Genomic DNA, 18,964 nt, shown 5'->3' on the forward strand with positions numbered 1-18,964 from the left:
CTGCGTCCCCCGCGCGGGGTCCGATGGGAAATGTAGTTTATTCTCTCAAAGCCGCAGACGGAAAAATAAACATTATTCATTTTGAAAGCTTTGAAAGGTTTAATTTGAGTGTTTGTGCTCTTTTTTTATGTTGTTGAAATTTTTCTTTTTTTTTAAAAAAGCCACCCTTTCTCATATCCAGTACACACATCCATTGTCATTCAAAGATATATGGAAGCATAGTTGCGAAAAGACTAGCTGTTATGGTCAAAGAGAAATTGAGCTTTATTGTCAATTCTGCAGTAAGAGCAGAATACAAAAGTGGAATCGAAATTTCTTCTCCCTTACTCTTTTATGGTGTGTTGATATTTTTCACCCAAAATTAAAAATAAAGAATATAGACAAATATATTTAACTCAAAACAGACTCAAAATAAGGACAATATAGAGAATATTTTAACAGTATTAACAGTGCGACACGATTATGATATAGAGGTTAACATTCAGGAATGTGCAATATACCCTAAAATGTGCAATATCCAATACAATACATCCCTGAATGTACAATGTATAAAACAATATATCCCCCTGAAAATGTGAAATACACAATTCAGTGTAGGCTCAGAATAGCTGTGATTGTCCATGTATCTGGAATGTGAACAGGATCTCACTGAGATCAGATGATCAATGGGAGTTAAAACAGTGTCCATTGCAGTAGCAGAAAGTCTCTTTTAACTGGCTGGTGCCAGTATGGTGGGTAGAACTCCTCTATGTTTGGGTAAAACACAATTATTATAACTAGTCATCTTGGTAATCTCACAAGTGTAGGTCCTTGGTATAAGTGATAAAAGATTTTCAAATAACTCTAAACATTTTCTGCTTGTCCTTCAGTGTGTAGGATACTCTTTCCAGTGGAAATAATATAATATCTGTCTCAGACACTGACCACAAGCTGGTGCAAAGACACTCTTCCTTTGGTACGCCATACATTTTGTGGCACATAACAAGCTGAGGCCTGTGTTTATCTGGATATATATCACTATCTATCTATCTATCGATAGATAGAGAGATATAATTTTTTATTTTATTTTTTTAAAGCACGGTTGGGGTTAAGCCGCGAAACCGATGTTTGACCAGCAGGGGGCGCGCTCATCCCACACATGAGGCTCCGGGTGACAGTGGAGGGCCCGCTGGGTGCACTAGATCAGTCTTTCCGGGATTCAAGCCTGCGTGTGGATGGTGAAGCTCCACCGAGGACAAATTCGTACATTATCAGTGCGGCGTTTGCATTGAAAGCGACTGCAGCAGCCTTTTAAAGAAAAAGCTCCGGTGCGACGCTGCCTTCAGGATTTGGGAGCCTTGAATCTCTCCAGCGGCTAGCCGTTCACTGCTACATAGTTAGCCTCCGCCGCGGACAGGTAACGCTCACTAAAAGTTTTCATTACCGTCTTTTCCTTCCGCTAACTTCACTGCACGTCGAGTGAACGCGTAAGATGGCCCGTTCGAGATGAGTTGTGTTAAAGTTTTTCCACGACTTTGTTGTCGATGTTGACAAGCTACGTTAAAACGTCAAACGCTTCATGCTAACGGACACTGGGACGTCTGAACACATTTAGCCTTCACAAAGTGTCATTTATTTTTGTGATCAGCATTAAAACTTCATTTGGTACCACTTGGAGGCCCTCGCTCGTCACGTGACGTCGCTGCAACAGGTAGTGTGTCCTGCTAAAACGTCTCTGCCGGGTTAAAGATGGCACGCTCAGAAAAATGCTTGAATAAAATGCATACAATTAGACTCAGAAGTGACACTAAGTGAGGTGCCTCCCATGATATGAAATCACCAGTTTATTCGTCTGAGTGACTTCTGATGTCCTCGTGAGGCGTTAAGCCTAATTATTCAGTGGATGTCTGCAAATCAACATGCCTTTCCAGTATATTTATAGGCTGTAGAAGCAATCCAGCCTGCTCTACATGCAAATGAATACACGTGCTCTGTCAGCAACATCAACCCATCATCAATTCTTTAAAATCACATTTATAAGCAGGTTTTCACTCTGCAGCAGGAGTGTTACAGTTCAGGGGTCACATGGAGCCCAGTTTTATCTTTAGTGGGATAGGGCCATATTAACCTTTTAAATTTAAACTTTAAAAATACCAAAGTTTTACTATGAAAAATGACTGCAGTCTAAACATAAAGCCAATTTTCGTGATGCTTTCTGGTGCGAAATACAGTGTCCCCAGAAATTGCTCCATTATACATGTTTTTTACAAACTCACCCTGACAGCATGGCTTTGAGGCTCGTTTGATGGCAACATCACTGATAACTCAGGTCTCTGTGTTCTGTTGTTCACGCTTAAGAAATGTTTTTTAAAAAATCTGTGTTTATAATAAAAAATTTCACAATCTACTCAGTGGTTTGACTGGCCGGATTGGAGCCTCTCACAGGCCAGTTTTAGCCCACGGGCCATATGTTTGACACCCCCTGCCCTACAGCCTACCGGTATTGAATTGTTTGACCACTTCCGACTTGCTTTGGTTACAAGGGAAACATTTTAGGTCCTTCACTTCAAGTGCTCTCAGTCACAGAGGGAAATGCCTGGATTTATGAACTCATTTCAACAATGACAGCAAATAGAGTTCCTCTCTAATATTACCAGATGTATTTGACTAAACCAAAAATGTGTTTGTGTGTAGTTATATAGTCATGCACAGTACAAAATAAATATTTTGCTATAGGTGTGTCTGGTTGTGTGTTCTATACTGCCACATGTATCAATGTTCTATTATACATTTACTTAAGCATTTGCTCAACAGCACATCTTTATGTTACCTTTTAAATGAAGGGTCTGAGATTTTTATTTAACTTTTTCTCAATGCTTTTGGAAATGGGGAAAAAAATGTTTATTTATTCTGCTGAAGATTAAGGAGAAAAAATATCTGGTATGCAAACCCATGGATCTGTTTTTAACTGGCAATGTTCTGCAGTGGTGTGCTGTCAGCAGTCAGCCAGCTTCGTCGGACCGTTTCATGCTCTCTCATCTGTCTGTTTACAGGTATGTCTGAAGTTAGTCTTGAGGCCGAGTCGGGGAAGACCTCAGCCGAGGACCTTCAAACGGATTGTCAGGATGATGACAAATCAGAGGGTAGTCTGAGTGGGGACTTAAGCGAGGAGAGTGTAGACGACGGCAGGGAGATAGATGACACGGCTGGCGTGCTGTATGACGTCGATATTGAGAGTGATGAAGAAAAAGCAGAAAGCAGAGGTAGAGCCAGTGATCAGGAGGAGGAAGGGAAGGACACTCGGCATGAAAATGTGCTAACTGGCTGTGTAGACAAAGGGGAACATGAGACAAACCACCGTGTTGAGACACCCGAGGAAAGTGGAGATTCTCACCATGAAGCAAAGGTGATGTTTATCTTCGATTTGAACAATCGACCTGCTCTGGCTCTTCCTTGCTGTAATCTTGCTCCTGTTGCTGTTCTGACCCTGATTTGCTTCGGTGCTGATGGTGAAGGTCTCCTTTCTCTGATCATTGTGATGGGGAGTTTGTTTCTTGACGTAATGGGTTGAATTAACTTCGCTTACTGTGGTTGGGTTCACTTCTTTCATCTTTTTTTGCCTTAGCAAGGAGCTTCAAGACGCTGTGCGGGAGTTTTCGGAAATAGACCTGTTGCTCTCCTTTGCTTATTGCTATGTGATGGCTTTATTTTGTTCTTGCAAAATACTTAAAGAGGCATTTTCCCTTGCTGTTCATTGCATGTATTATGTCTTTAGTGTTGTTCTACAAAGTGTAAACTTGCTTTTCTTATCCCTGTAAGTATCTGCAGGTTTGCCCTTGTTGACACTGCCACCTTCAGTGTTGCATAATGTAATTTCCTATTGTTTTTGGAAGTGTGGGGCGCATACAGCTCATGAATCGTGCATGTGTCGATCACATGGCCGGTTAAGTGAGACAGATTTGGCTCTCTTGGCTGCACATTCTCGGGCAGCCACACATTTCTTGTTCCGCTGGAATGCGCGACTTTGCAGAGTGTTGATTCGCGTTCTGGATCTGGCTCGGCGCCAGCATCGTTCTAAGGTTTGTCTGTAAGACAATCTTCTCTCGGGCTTCTTCATTCTGTACAACCTAATGCACCACAGTTGTCATAAAGCTGCCATGAAGTTTGAACCCACCGTGCAGTTTATTGTCTCGTTTAGTAGCGAGGCAGGATCTGATTCTTTGCTCTCAAGCTCACACGGCTGATTGGATGTTAAGCTTGTTGACATTATCTGTTCCTCCTTCCCACGTTCTGCTAGCGTGTATCCAGGATACTGAGCCATAGGGAATGGTAAACTGACCTGCCATACCCTGCCTGGTTATATGCCTGGTTAATTTGCAGCCACTGCGTGCTATAGTAGCTTCACACTGTTAGCCAGCTTTTCCACAGTTTGTGCAGCTGTTGGGTGTGACCACTTTGGCTCAGAGACACCTGATCGTCTTTAGATCCGTGCCTGAATTTGTCTTATTCCCACTAGACCGTACAACAAGACATACATTTTGGTCAACAATGTTGACTGTTTTTACACCACTGAGCTCTGACACGGGTGTCGGCCTTTGAATGTAGTCGCACTCAGTCAATATTTACACATTTTAAATGCTTGTAATCAGAGCTATACCTCTTCCAGACAAACCTGCTGTCAAGGCGGACTGGAGCCGCTCTAATCAGCTCGGTGCGGTTAGACAAGCGGAGCCGTGTCTATCTGTGCTGCCTGCCTGCTGGTGTCCCGTTGCCCTTAAGTATTCATGTGTGTCACATGACGCAACAGACGGAGCAAAGCCTTTGTTACACATACCACGAGGAAATCTGTTGGAAGTTTTCCTGTTTCTTGAGTTTGATTATGCCTCTATTTAATCAGTTCTTAGTTGTTGCACATGAGGAAAAAAAAAACATGATTTCCCAACTATGCACGTCAGCATTATATTCATTTTACTATCCCTCTTGGGGTTTTATTCCACATTGAGTTTTCGTCAGCAAAGGCTATTAGAAGTCGTTTCCCCACCTCTGTATTGTTATTTTCAGATTCTAGCCCTATATTTTATAGTCCTGATTTATATATTTCAAGTTGCCTAAATTGTTCAACATCAATGGGAGTGCTGCGTTCTCTTTAGGCACCGGTACTCCATTTAAAATAGATTTATGTGCATCGTTTCTTCTATTTGTGTAATTATTAATACAGGGACATGTGCCTGTTAATTAGTCAAGATGTACTTTTAAAAGGGAAACATGTCTGCTTCAGGATCCTACATATGCTTCTCTCGTGAATCCATAAATTGAACTCACTGCATTGCTCTGAGTGAAACCACTCACAATTTAAACTAGACCCGGATCTTGTTACCTACTGATCGTGCAGCTATTTGCATTATTTAGTCCATAAGGTGGAGACGATCTTGCTCATACATGCAAATGTCAAATTTCTAGACGAGAGGCTTGTCATTGGTCTTTACGGCCGTTGCATTAAATCCTAACGCCTTAAGTAGCTCACATAGTGATTAGCCAAGTGTCCCAGTTTCTTAGTCCACTGTGATCAGGCCATAAAAACGCACTAAAACGAGCACAGCTGTACCTTCATTCTCCAGCGAGAGCCAGCCTCGCTGTGCAAGTCTGATGTAGCCACAGGCTGTTGTCTCCACCCTGTGGCTCGCTTTCAAGCCAAAGTATAAGCACTCAGCCAAACAGGCCAAAGTTTCATAGTATCATGACTGAGCAATGATGTGTGTTCATATGAGGTTTCTAATCCAATTAAAGTTTGTGTGTTTCCTCTCTTCATATACAGATTTTTTTTATTTTTTATTTTTTTTTAAAGAAACAGACACGCAGGGTCCGACGTGGCGTGGAATAACTGTGCAACGTCACAGTGAAGCACTCACTTGCTTTTTATTCCAGGAAACACTGACATGGGCTTGGCTATAAATGCCTGTTTAAAGCATCTCTATGGAGATCAGTCCGCGTAGGAGATAACTCCTTCTCCCTATATTTATATCCCACTCAGGCATAGCTGGACCTTTATCACATCACACAGTAGGATGTTGTAAAAGTGGGAGTGTTTAAACTAAATGTGAGGTATTGTGGCATAATAACTGATCCTGGTACATGTTGAAATAAAACAAAGAAACCTGTCACTAAGCCGATGAAATGTTTCACACTGCCAGGGAAATAGATGAAACGGGTTTGGAGAAAGGTGAGTATTGTCAGATTTAAGTTTGGACAAAACAAGTCATTATAATTGTAATGAAAATGACTTCCTGGATGTTTGAAAGCCAACAAACGGACACTTGCACGGGACAAATGCAGAAGTGAATGAAAGTGATCACTTGCCTCATAAAAGGTTAAATGAGAAGTAAATCTGCCCTACTTTTGTATCCCGCTCTTGTTTCAGACCTTATCTGATCATTATTGTATTAATAACCTTCATCTCAGTGTCCACGCTCAAACTTTACACTTCAGCAGTGTCCACAAGATGGCAGGCCACGACTGTTCCCTCCCCAGAGGAGAGTCTCACCACTTTTCTCACATAATGTCATTTCACCCTCCTCATTGCAGGACAGCACCATGGCTGAGGAGGCTCAGAGAAGCTCAGCTGCTGAGATCTCAGTCACTACTAATGGAGACCTGGATCAGAGTCCTGAGTCGGTGTTCCAGAGGGTAAGGGCCCGTTTAAGCACTCTTCATGTTTTACATCCAATTGAAACATGTTTTCCTGACTCTTCTGATATAACTACTGGTTACAAGATGGCACACATCAAGTTTGCACCCTTCAATTTACTTAGGAAGTACAGTATCCTTCAGTTAGCTGACTTCCTATCAAATGTAATGCAGAAAAGTATTGATGCTGCTGACATGAGATGATGTAAAATGATGATACTTTGTGGCCACGTGTGACTCTTTGGCCCTTTTGTAGTGGCTCCCTGAAGCTTTCACTAAATTATACCTAAAAGACATTTGATCTTTTTTTATTTTATTTACACAGCAGGGTCATTTTCAAAATGACTTTTATCACTTGGATAAAGAGAGAGAGAAAAACTGCTTGAAAAGAGAAAAATGGCTAAAATGTCCTTCCTTCATGTGTCCATAAGACTTGAGAACTCTTCCCTGTCAATAGTGTTTGCTGTGTTTTGGTTAATTTAATTCTTTCTGTGCTTATATTAGTCACATAAGGCCTGGTATGTAATAATATTTAAAGTTACTTAGTTTTAACCTCTCTTATTCAATGTTCAATTTTCTTTCTATGTATTTTGTGTTGAGCAGTGCTTAAGTGAATTTCTCTCTGGGATTAAAGTATTTCTATTCTATATTGTCGAAATTGTAAATATAATGAAATGTTCACCATCCTAAATTGTAATTGAAACTTCATAAATGCTAAGATGCACTTTTAGTACGTGTTTCAAACTACTGTATATATGAAACTTGAGAAATTGTGTTACTATTAGCCTCATTTCAAAGCTTAAACGTGTTTTTCGGCTCCTGGTGAATTTAATTTGGTGGAAAATTGCTGGGGGGGGTTTGGTAGTCATAGGTTGCAGACATCTGTTCTATTTACTAACTGTCTGATTGCTTTTGCTTTACGAATTGGCGGTGATTTCAGACATTTGCTGTGTTGAATTAATCTTCACTGACCTCAGGTTGCCCGCTCTCTCTCAGTTGTCTGATTGGAATTTGGCAGCGTTTACATTTGGTCATCTATATCCAATAGATTGGAATAACTGGAGATCTGACACTTGGTGAAGTCATTTCAAGCTGAAACATGTTTTTGTAAATTTGTCTTGAAGTTACCATTGTTTATTTAGATGTATTGGAGTTGGAGCTGGTATGGGAAAAAGTTTGGTGTAGCATTCTTTTTTTCTTTTTTTTCTTTTTTAAATCTCTACCAGGGTTCCCACTAAAGCTGTCAATGTGTCGTACTTACTTTTCATAGGATCCCTACCCAGGTAGCCTTGGGGCCTTGAATCTGTCCGATTCTTGTGCCACTTCCAGCAACTTTGCTTCAACAGCAGAGGGCATTATTGAATCCGGACCATACAAAGGTGAGTACCCTTTAGCTCCTTTTACCGTTTCCTCGTTGCCTTTTGAGTTTTGCTCACAAGCAGCACGTCAAACTCTTAACAGTCCTTGTCATCTTGTTATATGATTTGGTTTTCAGCCGTATGTGTTTCCAAATGGCCTCTTGCGCCTGCCCAGCGCTTCACTTCACATCTTCAGTACTATATTCCAAAGCGAGACATTTGAATTTGTAAAGGAGGAAATCCCATTGAATTTAATGAGTCCGCTCTGATCTCCTGGTCATTGCCCTCCTTTCCTTTTTATCATCACGTTCTTGTTAGAATGCAAATGAAACGCTCCCCACAGAGCAGGAAGCTGTGTTAGCCTGTTCACTACAGTGTTGCCATGGCGGTTTTCCATGTTGTTTACGTTGGTTGGAGGGTTCTGTTTATTTGTACGTTCATTCTACAACACAGAGACCCACAGTAAAAAAAAAAATAAGGGAACACATCGAGTCTACACCAATGAGAAAGTCCCCCTTTTGCTTGTGCGTCAGGACAGTAACTTACTAATGAAGGATAACTCTGAATATCTCCCAGGGTCAGCAAGCCTGCCCACGTCTCCTGTGACACCCGTATCTCCCAGCTCGGCTGTCGCTAGCCGCCTGGCACGCTCTTCCAGCTGTAGCCAGGCAGAGCAAGGTACCCCTGAGCAATGGAGTCTGAACCCAACGGCACTGAATCGCCACTTTCCGTGCACCATATTAACCAAAATCCTCTCTAACGTCCTTGATTTTCTCAAGTTTCCATCCTGCACCTTGTTCCCACAGAATGCGCTCTGCTCACAATCAAACCTCTCTTTGCCCTTTTCTTTGTTGGCTCTCCAAACTATGCCATTTTCTGCTTCGCAGTGAAGATTTGAGTCTTTGCGGACTGCATAGATTACCTAAAGATCTAGAATTTATGATTTCTAGATCGGATGCACCTTCTGGAAATATAAATGTTTGCTTGGCCGTGGGTTTTAATGCTTGTAACCTCCGTCCTTGCACAAGTTGGCAGCTGTAGACTTTTTATGGAGCCTGAAAACTGACACTATGTTTGAGAAGGCGGTCAGACAAGAGAAACATTTGTGAATAAATTAGGATCATTGACGCCTCACTTCCATATGACATCTGATTGTCATTGGGTAATATATAAATCTTTTCTCCATATATTAGCAACTGTTACAAGAAAATGTAGACAGTACTTCAAAACATATTGGAATGATGCTCAGATAGGACGGTCAAAACTTTCTGTTCGTTATCAAAATGGCTAAAGGCCGCGACACACTACGATTTTTGGCCGTCCCAGATAAATCTAGGCAATCGTGGTTAAATCTTTGGTCTTGGCGCTAAATCGGTGGTCCTAGTTCGGACTGCGACACGGGTTCAAGGATGACTGTGGTCATGGTCTTGCAACCTGCGGTAAAATTGTGACACTGTCGGATATATGGGGCGATCGTGACTGTTGCTACGACCTTCAACCTGCTTGTTAGTCTACATGTAGTGTGTGTTTTTGGAAATTATCATTTAAAAAAATTTCTGCCACACCGTTGAGAGCTCAGACACAAAAAGCACATCAGAACGTTCGGGAACATGCTGCAATGACTTTTGTTAATGATTCAGCTGATCGTTTCTGAACGAAGACGCTGAGGTCAAAGGAGAGGGAGGCAGGCTCACAAAATGTCCCCTGAATTTTCTAGTTCTAGGTCTGTCTGTGTAGGTCTGGGCTACTATTGTTAAGATACGTCTTCTGGGACATTCTGAGCTATTTTATAGAAAAGTGCTTTAAGCTGCTCAGTTTTATTTGATCTATCTGTTATGGGGCTTCACTACCTCATGATAGTGCCAAGAACAGAAAGTTCTGTGCCTGGACGGCTGAAAGGGTTAATTTCTGAAAAATCTGTATCATTTAATGCAGCCATACTTGTCTGATGATGTTTTTCTACATACTGTCAGTTTCAAACCTTCATGCCTGTCGGTGTTTCCTGCAACGTCCGCACAAATTGAAGCCCCTGTCGTCCCTTTGATTTGAGTTTCTGTTTTGACGTCTGTGCTGAATCTGTAGTGTTGGCAAATGACAATCTGATTAACCGAATAAGTGTATTACCTCAATTTTAACCCCTTAACTTTCCGTCACAGCTTCTTTTTCCCCACAATTCTAACGACTCAATCAGTTACTAAGTGAATGACTTTGAATTGTCCAGGCACGATGAATGCTCAGGCGCAGAGTGGAGCGGTGGTCCTCTCCGACGACTTAAAGAACCCGGCCATGGAAAAACTGGAGCTAGTGAGAAAGTGGAGCATCAACACTTATAAAGTAAACCCCTCGGTCCTTCATTTACTTGAATGTCTGTTTCTTCTTGAAGCGTTTAAGTGTGACTCTTCATCTTCTTGGAAATAATTAGGACGTGAGCAGAAAACTGACAAAAAGCAAATGATTGTGATCGCTTATAACTTCACACCTTTTATTTTGACTTTCTTCATTAGCGGGTTTCTTTCACGATATTTTTCCTGACCAGTAGATTCTCCCAGACTTCATTGTTGATGTGTGAACAGGAAGTGTGTGTGTGCGTGTTAATAAACCTGCTTCCCTCCACAGTGCACTCGGCAGATCCTGTCGGAGAAGCTGGGCCGGGGGTCCAGGACCGTAGATCTGGAACTGGAGGCCCAAATCGAGGTGCTGCGCGACAACAAGAGGAAATACCAGAACGTGATCAAGCTGGCTCAGACGCTGGCCAATCAGCTGTCTCAGATCATGCAGACGCAGAGGCAGCTGGGCGACGCCTTCGCCGACCTCAGCCTCAAGTCACCAGAACTCCACGTGAGTCCATGCTTTGACATCAGTCGGGTTGATCTGCAAAATAAGTTTTATAGATATTTTTTTTCCTCCCCATAGATAATAATTAGATGTGTTACATGGTTGTTTTCTAGATCACAAAGGATCAAATTTCAGGCGTTGGTTAATTCGATGTCTGCACACTTGTGAATCCTCAGATTGAAGTTTGAGTGATCAATGTGCTGTACTTTCGAATCAAACTGCTATAACTAATACGAACTGAAGTTCACTTGAATAATGTTGAAAATTAACTTCACCATTCAAGTTGCATTGTCATATCAGCATGCACATTATACACATCACTGAAACACTGGATTCATGTACATCAATATATTTGGCCTGTCAGGTGTCATTTTCCAGTAAAACACTTGAAAAAAGGATCATATTTCACTCCAGCAAGATTTGCTGGTGTAAATTAGTGGCAAGAGAAAGAGCACTGTTTAAAAGAACAAATCCCAAAGCATTAATATTGTCTTCTTCGATGGTTATTTTTTTCAATACCCGTGATGGCCGGATACTGTTCAGCCCTGTTTTCCATTGTATCGTGACAGTGAAACTTCTGTATGTTTTTTGTTTATAATTGACAAACTGATATACCGACTTTTTTTTTCTTTTTTTTTTTTTTTTTTTTTTTTTTTTAAACACACAATTTTAGTTTATAATACTTTCTCTTTATTTTCTAAACTGCTTTATTCAGCTCATGGTCAGTGAGTGCTGATCACGTCCACCACAAGACAAATACCCACAGATGAAAGTAATCTGAATTACTGCGTGTCAAATTAGTAGAATAGTTCAGATGTTTTTAACCAGAAGCCTCAACTATCACAATAATTGAAATTATTTAGTTTAATTGTTAAGTGTACCAGTGACTCACAAAACAAAATGAACTTTATCCAGGATTGTTTCATTTTTGGATAATCACTTGTTTAACCCTGGTAAAATGAATCCTTCCTTCAGAGGAACCAGGTTCTGTGGTTCTTGAGTCATTAATCTATTTCTCATATCGGTGTGTACATTCTAATCTGTGCTGTTGTTACTGAAGAAACTGTTCTTGTGTCTGAGCTGCTTGGCTCAGTTTGTAGACCTCCCGGCCTTCAGTCTTGTCCAGTTCACCAGCAGCTGGTTTTGTTTTGTTTTGTTGTTCTCTAGGAGGAGTTCGGCTTCAACGCCGACACCCAAAAGCTGTTGTCCAAAAATGGCGAGACGCTGCTGGGAGCCATCAACTTTTTCATCGCCAGCGTGGACACACTTGTAGACAAAACAATCGAGGACACCATGATTAACATCAAGCAGTATGAAATAGCCAGGTGAGACTGTGTCCCCGCGGGCCCAGCCTAATGAAGCAGGAATCCTCCATGACATTTCAAAGTCGAACGAAGAATCACTGTGGCACTTGAGACGTTTTACTTTTTCAAAAGAAGTTTTAGGCTTCCAATGAGTTTTAGGTGCATGAAATGCAAACTTTTTCCTCAATTTACAAAAGAAAAGTGGCTTCGATTTGACACACGGGTCTGTGTGCGTGTCTCCTGAACTGAAATGAGACGACGAGAATAGTCACAATTATTGTCACTAGTCAATAGATGACTTGACTATGAAACCCATGGAGGATCTGCAAAGTGAAAATACTCATACATTTTATTTTAGAGGGATTTCACCTCATGCAAATGTATTCTCCACTATAGATGTTTGTTTCTTCTTTCCTGCAGCTATATCTCAATTAAAATATTAGGCTCGTTGGCTTTAAATGCTTGCTGTGAACACATTTTAAATCGATCGAAACGACTACATTTTAGGGTTGGTTCAAATCTAAATGTGGCGTCCTACAGGTCTCTCCTTTTAATTGATATATAATCCTTCTTTTATACCACTTTGTCCAACACGGGGGCTCTGAAACCATAACGTAAAATTGCTTATGAGCCGCAAATACATGTTTTTGGACCGTTTGGAGAAAAATACCTGAAGCAGAGAGAAAGTGCAGTTTTGATCCATTTTCATAATCATATTGTTGTAATAACTTTTTATGTGATACAAAGTAATGTGAAAAAATTCTAAAAGAAAATAATAAGACTGTATATCTTGGAAATAAAAGCTTTTTTTGTAGGTTTTGTGCAATTCACGCCTTAAAAATAGGTCAAGTGGATTGGATGGATGTCATCTTCAGTCGCTGAGGATACTATACAGCACTTAATCGTGGTTATAAAAACATCTTTGCCCATTATAGTTTTGGCTTCATTACATTCAGAATTATTACATTTAATGTTGTGCCGTGAAAATCATCTTTTTCACAGTAATCTTCCTCCGCTTTGTGTTTCTAATGTACGCTTCATCAAACCTCTGTAGGGTTGAGTATGATGCGTACCGTACCGACTTGGAGGAGCTGAACCTGGGGCCGCGCGACGCCAACACCATGCCGAAGATCGAGCTGTCCCAGCAGCAGTTCCAGATCCACCGCGAGAAGTACGAGAGGATGCGAAACGACGTTTCAGTCAAGCTGAAGTTCCTGGAGGAGAACAAGGTGAAGCAGATACTTTTGATGCCGTCTTCCACACAGCTTTCCGGTCCAGCGTCATCATGACCTCTCTCTTTTGTTCCTGATCTCTCAGGTGAAGGTATTGCATAATCAGCTCATCCTGTTCCACAATTCGATCGCTGCGTACTACGCTGGAAACCAGCAGCAGCTGGAAGAGACACTGAAGCAGTTCCACATCAAGTTGAAAATGCCTGGAGGAGAAAACCCGTCTTGGCTGGAAGAGCACTAATCACTCCTTCTTCTCTGGGGTCTTATTGGCTCCGTTTAACAGCAAATGTCACCGCAGGAACCTGCTTCCCACTAAAACTCCAGTTGCTTCTTTTCAAACTGTCAGAACTGTTCTTTTCTCTAAACTTTTTTTTTTTTTTTTTTTAAACGCACAAAAAAACATTCCCACACACCGTTTAACTCTCGGTATGAGGCCAGTTTTCATCGATGTAGTGAACTCAAATCATTGTAAAATGCACTTTCACCACGTTTGACAGAGCGGTCGAACTGGAGCTGCTGCAGGAAACACATTTGGAAACTAAAATGCCTTTTTGTATTCGAGCATATGAATGTTGCATCCCAGCACATTGGATGTGTCCTTTTTGTACATTCAGCTGTGGGATCAGAATTTACTGCCATGTTATCACATTTGCATTCACTTGACTGACACTGGGATGAAACATTAATGAAATTCTAACTGATTATTTTTAACAATGAATTTTCACGGTGCTTTCTGGGAATGGAAATTGAAGGATCGTGTACACGTTGGATGCTTTCACCAGCAAACTTGAGAAATACATTTATCCATTATTCTAGAGAGGTTTGGGAGAAAGCTACTACATTGTCTTGTTAAATGCTTCAAACTGGATTGTTTGGACTCAGTGTACTAGTTAAAACCGCTTCTGCCTACCAGCACCCCTGAAGCTTACCAATACAGAAGCCAAAGTGAATGAAATCAAGTTGTGATTTTTAGGTGGCGGTGGGCAGACTTGAGGTTTCCATCTTCTTATACTTTGTTATTTTAACCAGCTTTTGGTTTCAACTTCAGACGGCGTCTATCCTCTAACTTTTGCAAAACCAAAGGATTTCCCCCGATGTTTAAAACACTCCATGCTATAAAAAAACAAAAACTTTTTTATTTTTTTGCAAGCCCAGTGCTCCCTGAGGTCGACATGTCTCGCTGCTTTTTAGTGACTAAATGTGTCGATTCTAAGAAAAATGAAGGACCAGCCTTAAGTGACTTCCCTGTGCCTTGATATGTAAGGATTTCCTCCGCTCTTTCCTGCAAAGCGATCTGGTGTCAATGTTTGAATGCGGGTGCTCTCGCCACTGTTCTTTCAGGGCTCACTTTTGATGGACAACAACGGACCAAACACTCCCACTCTCATGAGTACAGATGGAACTTGTGTAACATGTTAAAAACGCAGAATAGAAGCTATAGGTTTTTTTTTTTTTTTTTTTTTAAAGAAAGATGAAATAATCCAGAAAGTCAAAATCTGCTTGAAAATACGCTGTTCTCAAAGATATTTATCCACATTGCACATATGCACATTTATGCATTTGAGACTAATTATGGAAAAAGCTTGTAAGAACTGTATAATATGTAAGATGTAAACCAAAACGCGGTTAACTTGAGTAATACTGTCTTTTTTTTGTAAATTTGAATGAGCAGCATGCTTTGCCAGGGCTGCTTTCGGTTTCCTACATCAGGCTGAAGTAAAGATCTATTTTTCAAAGGGGACCTCTGCATGCTGATTTCGATAACCAGCGGCCACGTCTTCGCTTCCGTGCATTCGTACTGTTCCTAAAGCAAACTTCAGCAGTTTGAGAGCGCGACTCTTGTACAACAATCTATTGTTTTCTTTGAAATAGATGGATATATATATTTGTAATCTTGTATTTTACTGTTGGTATGACAAATGCGGCCATTTGGCTCCGTTTTCCTGAAGATAAACAGAATGATATGCTGGTACTGCTGTGTGCTAGTGGATATCCACCTTATATAATCATAAAACATTAACAAATGTTGAGTTGAAAGGGTTCTGAATATTGTGACTTTTTGCGGGGGAAAATAAAACTTTCTTTTTCTTTAAGTTTCTCCAGTGTTTCATTCATTTATTTCCCCATTCAAGGTTGGGCTATATGGGAAGTCACCACCAGGGGCCATCAAACGAATGTGAAGGAAGGTATTTAGTATCTTTGAGGAGCAAGAAAGACACAGTTGCGTGCAACATGTTTCATTGAGTAACACAATCTTTACTCACCCTGTGCTTTTCAACTTACCGCTATTCATCTATTTATGTTGTATCCTGTCGACCTGAAGAGTCAATGTTGCCCGAGACCTAGGACTTTTATTCTTTTTTTTTTTTTCCCATTGACTGTGAAGCCTGAGTTTACTTAAGTACAGGTGCTTTCTGCTTCCTTTTTTTTAGGACTTGACAATCACAGGTCCACCACACCCACAGGCACACATTTGGCAGGATCTGCCTAATCCCCAGGAAAGCTTTGAGGGACTCTGATCACATGTTCTTTCTGTAGAGATGCTTATATTGTAACTAACACACACACACACACACACACACACACACACACACACACACACACACACACACACACACACTGGAGGTGGATAGCTGAATAAAAGCAGAGATTTGAAGAGTTGAGATGTGTAAATAAAATGCTTGAAAATACACACTAATAGTAATGTACTAGAGTGATTCACTATCACATGTATTTAATTGTAATTTTCTTAATATTTATTGGAAAAAAAAAAACCTTTGAGATTTTAACTCTTATAGAAATGATAGAAAATCAAATATTGTAAGATAAAATAAATTTTTAGAAAGGAAGCTGGTAATATATATATATATATATATATATATAGTCATTGTTTTTAGCCTCTCGTCTGAAGGCAGCAGTTTTATGGGAATCTGCTCAGGGTGCATGTTCTCCCTGTGCACGCATCGGTTTTCTACCGCAGTCCACAAACTTAGATTTGAGACTAGATTGTGACTTTGATTGAGAGTGACTGTCTCTCTGTGATAAGACACTTGTCCAGCGTGTACCCTGCCGTCAGCTGGGATCCGCTCCAGATCCCCGTCATCATAACTCCCCTATGATGAGATCTAAGATGGATGGAGTAAATCAAATCTGGTCTTTGGAGTTCCATACAATCATCTGCTGAGCCACTTGAACCACTCATTATGGGTCGGTTCACTCGGCAGCAATGTGTGTTCAAACTCCAGAAGAAGTGTCTGCAAAGTAGTCTTAAAAACTGTAGTTATAGTTAGTTTTCCAAGTACATATTAAGTTCTGGTTAATATAGAACAATATTGCCAGTGACTGTGATTCCAGTTGTGTCTAATCAGTTTCGCTTCTGTTTTCGCTAAACAGGCCATTGGATTATCAACATTATCAGTGGAAAAATGCTGAAGATATTTAGTAAAAAATACTATTTTTAGCTGTACCAATCTCATGAAAAGTTTGTTCAACGCATCCATTGTTTTTGGAGGGGGGTGTTGATAATTTACTGGTAACAGCGTTGTAAAGAAAGTAAAACAAAACACAATGGTAGAATATCCCGTATGTAAATATACTTCAGGTCATTAGGATCGACAATACTATTTCAAGGAGGATTATTTGTTAATACAGGTACTTCTATGAAGAAAATATGTACAAGGCTAATTTAGAACTGTTTTTAATTTAGTAATCAGAGTGTTGGAGGATGAGCCCCTCATTGCACCTTCCCCACTTCACATGCTTACTTTTAATATTTGTATTGAAATCCATTAGAGATGAAAACTGAAACTCTTGCACATATGTGATGCTTTAAATACAAAGTGAGTCTTCATAAGTAGTCTGCAACCATCACAACTGTTGAACTTAGGTTTTTAGTCTATTTTGTCCATTTTTAGATCGCATTTATGAAGGACTTGGGTTATTCTCATGAGTGTTGTCCAAGGAACATTAAAAACAAAAACAGAATTTGATTAATTTTGTGAAAAAAAGAAAGGCAATCTGACCTTGTGATTTGACAAGCCAAAGACATCATATCACCATGAGGAAAGTTAAATGCAAACAAAAATGTTTTTTATAACAATATACATTTTTTTAAATACCATAAATATTCTTGATCATAAATGCACGTTTCTACACTATACTTTTTTTCGATATGAAAAGGACTTTTTGTTGCCATATGGTGGACTAGTCGTTAGTGCTCGCTCGTGCTTCATCATGAGGAAACCAGGAAAAAGTGTTGCAAGTTTGAAACTGTCAAGAATGGAGTAGAAACAGATCTGAATTGCCGAACATGACAAGAAAAAAATAATCAAAAGTCAAAATGGCTGAAACAACCAAACCAGCTGAATCAGAAAAATAGGATAAACATGTTGAAATGGCTACCAAAGCTAAAACAGCCAAATAAAGTGTAGTCATGAACCATCATGAATGTGCAGTACGTTTAACAAAACCACATAAATACATTTATAAGCTGTGTCATCTTTTATGATTAAATGTGCTTTGTGGCTCCAGAAGGATTTTGTTTGATGGGAAGTGACAAAAACGGCTCCTTTTATGGCAAACTTCCCTCTAGATTCTCCGGTTTCCTCCCACAGTGCAAAAGCATGTGAGGTTAATTGGTGACCCTAAATTGCCCCTTGGTGTGAATGTGAGTGTGTGTGGTTGTCTGTGATGGACTGGTGACCTGTTGAGTGTGTGTCCTGCCCTCCACCATAGTTAGAAGTACCCAGTGACCCTGAACAGGATAAAGAGGATGGATGGATGGATGGATGGATGGATGGATGGATGGATGACTGTGCAATTAAGTAAAAACAGGTAAAGTGATCTGGACACATTTCTATAATGAGAATTTGCCATATTCAATTAAAGTAGGGTCAAAATTAAATGAGACATTTAACTCTGTACATTGTAATTCTCTTTATTGGAAATATAATACATAGTTAGAGGCGCTTTACCTGCTCACGTGCACGCAGCACCAGCCTTGTGATTGCACCAGCGGTCACACGCCGCGCGCGGGAGTGAAGCGTGAACGCGCCCGGTCCACCTGAGCCAATCACGTAGCAGGAAGCTCACAACACACCGCCGCCGTCTGCAGCCGCTGCCGCCGCCGCTGCAGTGTATCTCCCTGCTCGGTTCGTGCTGCAGCTGAACACACTGACGTGACACGTTTTTCTGCTTTGAAAAGTACGAACTGCAACGGCGTCGGAGCGGATTACGCGTCCCGGCGAGCGCCTCTCCTCCGCCCGGTAAGTGAAGCAGGACGAGCCGCCGCATCACGCCGTGTGTGGATGTGCAGAATGTTACTCTGTTACATCTCAGCTCTGATCGGCTCTCCTCCTCTCCTGCTCCTTTCTTCTCCTCTCTTCACCTCTGTGAGCTGTCCTGCAATGCAGCCCACATCCAAAATTACATCATAATGGACACAGTGAAGTTTGACCTCTGGATCTGTTGCTTTTTTAAACGTCATGATAACAGCTTATTATCATTTCCCTGCAGAAGTTTGCTGCATCTAGTAGTGGGGACCTATAAATATGAGGCGATGCATTGTAAATAA

The 18,964-nt window shown here is 40.8% G+C and overlaps 2 protein-coding genes across 5 annotated transcripts in view; both read left to right on the top strand.

Annotated features, from left to right (window-relative positions):
• Window positions 1-1,140: 1,140 nt before the first annotated feature.
• arfip1 (ADP-ribosylation factor interacting protein 1 (arfaptin 1)) lies at window positions 1,141-15,490 on the top strand. Of its 4 annotated transcripts, XM_080464521.1 has the most exons (10): window positions 1,146-1,396; window positions 3,033-3,385; window positions 6,562-6,663; window positions 7,934-8,042; window positions 8,598-8,699; window positions 10,243-10,355; window positions 10,638-10,859; window positions 12,024-12,181; window positions 13,215-13,389; window positions 13,478-15,490. In XM_080464521.1, exons 2-10 carry the CDS (start codon window positions 3,035-3,037, stop codon window positions 13,631-13,633), a joined length of 1,488 nt encoding a protein of 495 aa, XP_080320647.1. In that variant the 5' UTR covers window positions 1,146-1,396; window positions 3,033-3,034; the 3' UTR covers window positions 13,634-15,490. The 4 variants fall into 4 exon arrangements, with proteins under 4 accessions (XP_080320649.1, XP_080320650.1, XP_080320647.1 ...); XM_080464523.1 differs by lacking the exon at window positions 3,033-3,385 and having other exon boundaries at window positions 1,141-1,396; XM_080464522.1 differs by lacking the exon at window positions 8,598-8,699.
• A 3,023-nt stretch (window positions 15,491-18,513) lies between these two features.
• fhdc1 (FH2 domain containing 1) overlaps window positions 18,514-18,964 on the top strand; it is a 29,336-nt gene continuing 28,885 nt past the window's right edge. The window contains exon 1 of the mRNA XM_080462668.1: window positions 18,514-18,656. The gene's annotated coding sequence lies outside the window, so the exon portion shown is untranslated. The remainder of the gene's footprint in view (window positions 18,657-18,964) is intronic.

The sequence above is a fragment of the Lipophrys pholis genome (assembly GCF_963383615.2).
Source record: "Lipophrys pholis genome assembly, chromosome: 5".
NCBI classification, from domain to species: domain Eukaryota; kingdom Metazoa; phylum Chordata; class Actinopteri; order Blenniiformes; family Blenniidae; genus Lipophrys; species Lipophrys pholis.